This window comes from Cystoisospora suis (assembly GCF_002600585.1).
Source record: "Cystoisospora suis strain Wien I chromosome Unknown contig_8872, whole genome shotgun sequence".
Lineage (NCBI taxonomy): Eukaryota > Apicomplexa > Conoidasida > Eucoccidiorida > Sarcocystidae > Cystoisospora > Cystoisospora suis.
In genome coordinates, this window is record NW_027161650.1 from 1 (window position 1) to 417 (window position 417).

The 417-nt window shown below is 47.0% G+C and overlaps 1 protein-coding gene across 1 annotated transcript in view; it reads right to left on the reverse strand.

The window, feature by feature from the left end:
* Positions 1–2: 2 nt before the first annotated feature.
* CSUI_010917 (ef hand domain-containing) overlaps positions 3–417 on the reverse strand; it is a gene marked incomplete at its 3' end in the record, with an annotated part of 1,126 nt that continues 711 nt past the window's right edge. The window contains exon 2 of the mRNA XM_068071018.1: positions 3–391. Coding sequence (XP_067917005.1) covers positions 3–391 — 389 coding nt within the window. The remainder of the gene's footprint in view (positions 392–417) is intronic.

Consider the following 417-nt stretch of genomic DNA (forward strand, 5'->3'; position numbering starts at 1 on the left):
CCTCCTCGACTCGCGTGATCTAACATCATCAGCATCGACGTTCCTCCTGCTTGAATCGATTGTATCAACTCAAGAGGAAGAGTGGAAGGGAGAGAGATGCCGAGATTCTTTCTCTTTCCTATAAGAGACATGCCAACGAGAAATTCTTGGAGATTCAATCGTCCATCTCCATCAGCATCGGAGAGCGCCCATATCGTGGCTAGCTCCGATTCAGGGAGCATCGATGTACTCATCACATTTCGAGCTTCTTGCCCTTCAATATGACCATCGCCATTTAGATCGGTTTCACGAAAGATTTGTGTATATCTCTGTAAATCTTCTGTAGCTACACTCCAGACACTTTGGTCTTTGCTTCCACCTCCCCCTTGACCCATATAGGGAAGCATCGCTCCTGTCGAAAGAGGAGAAGAAGAAGGA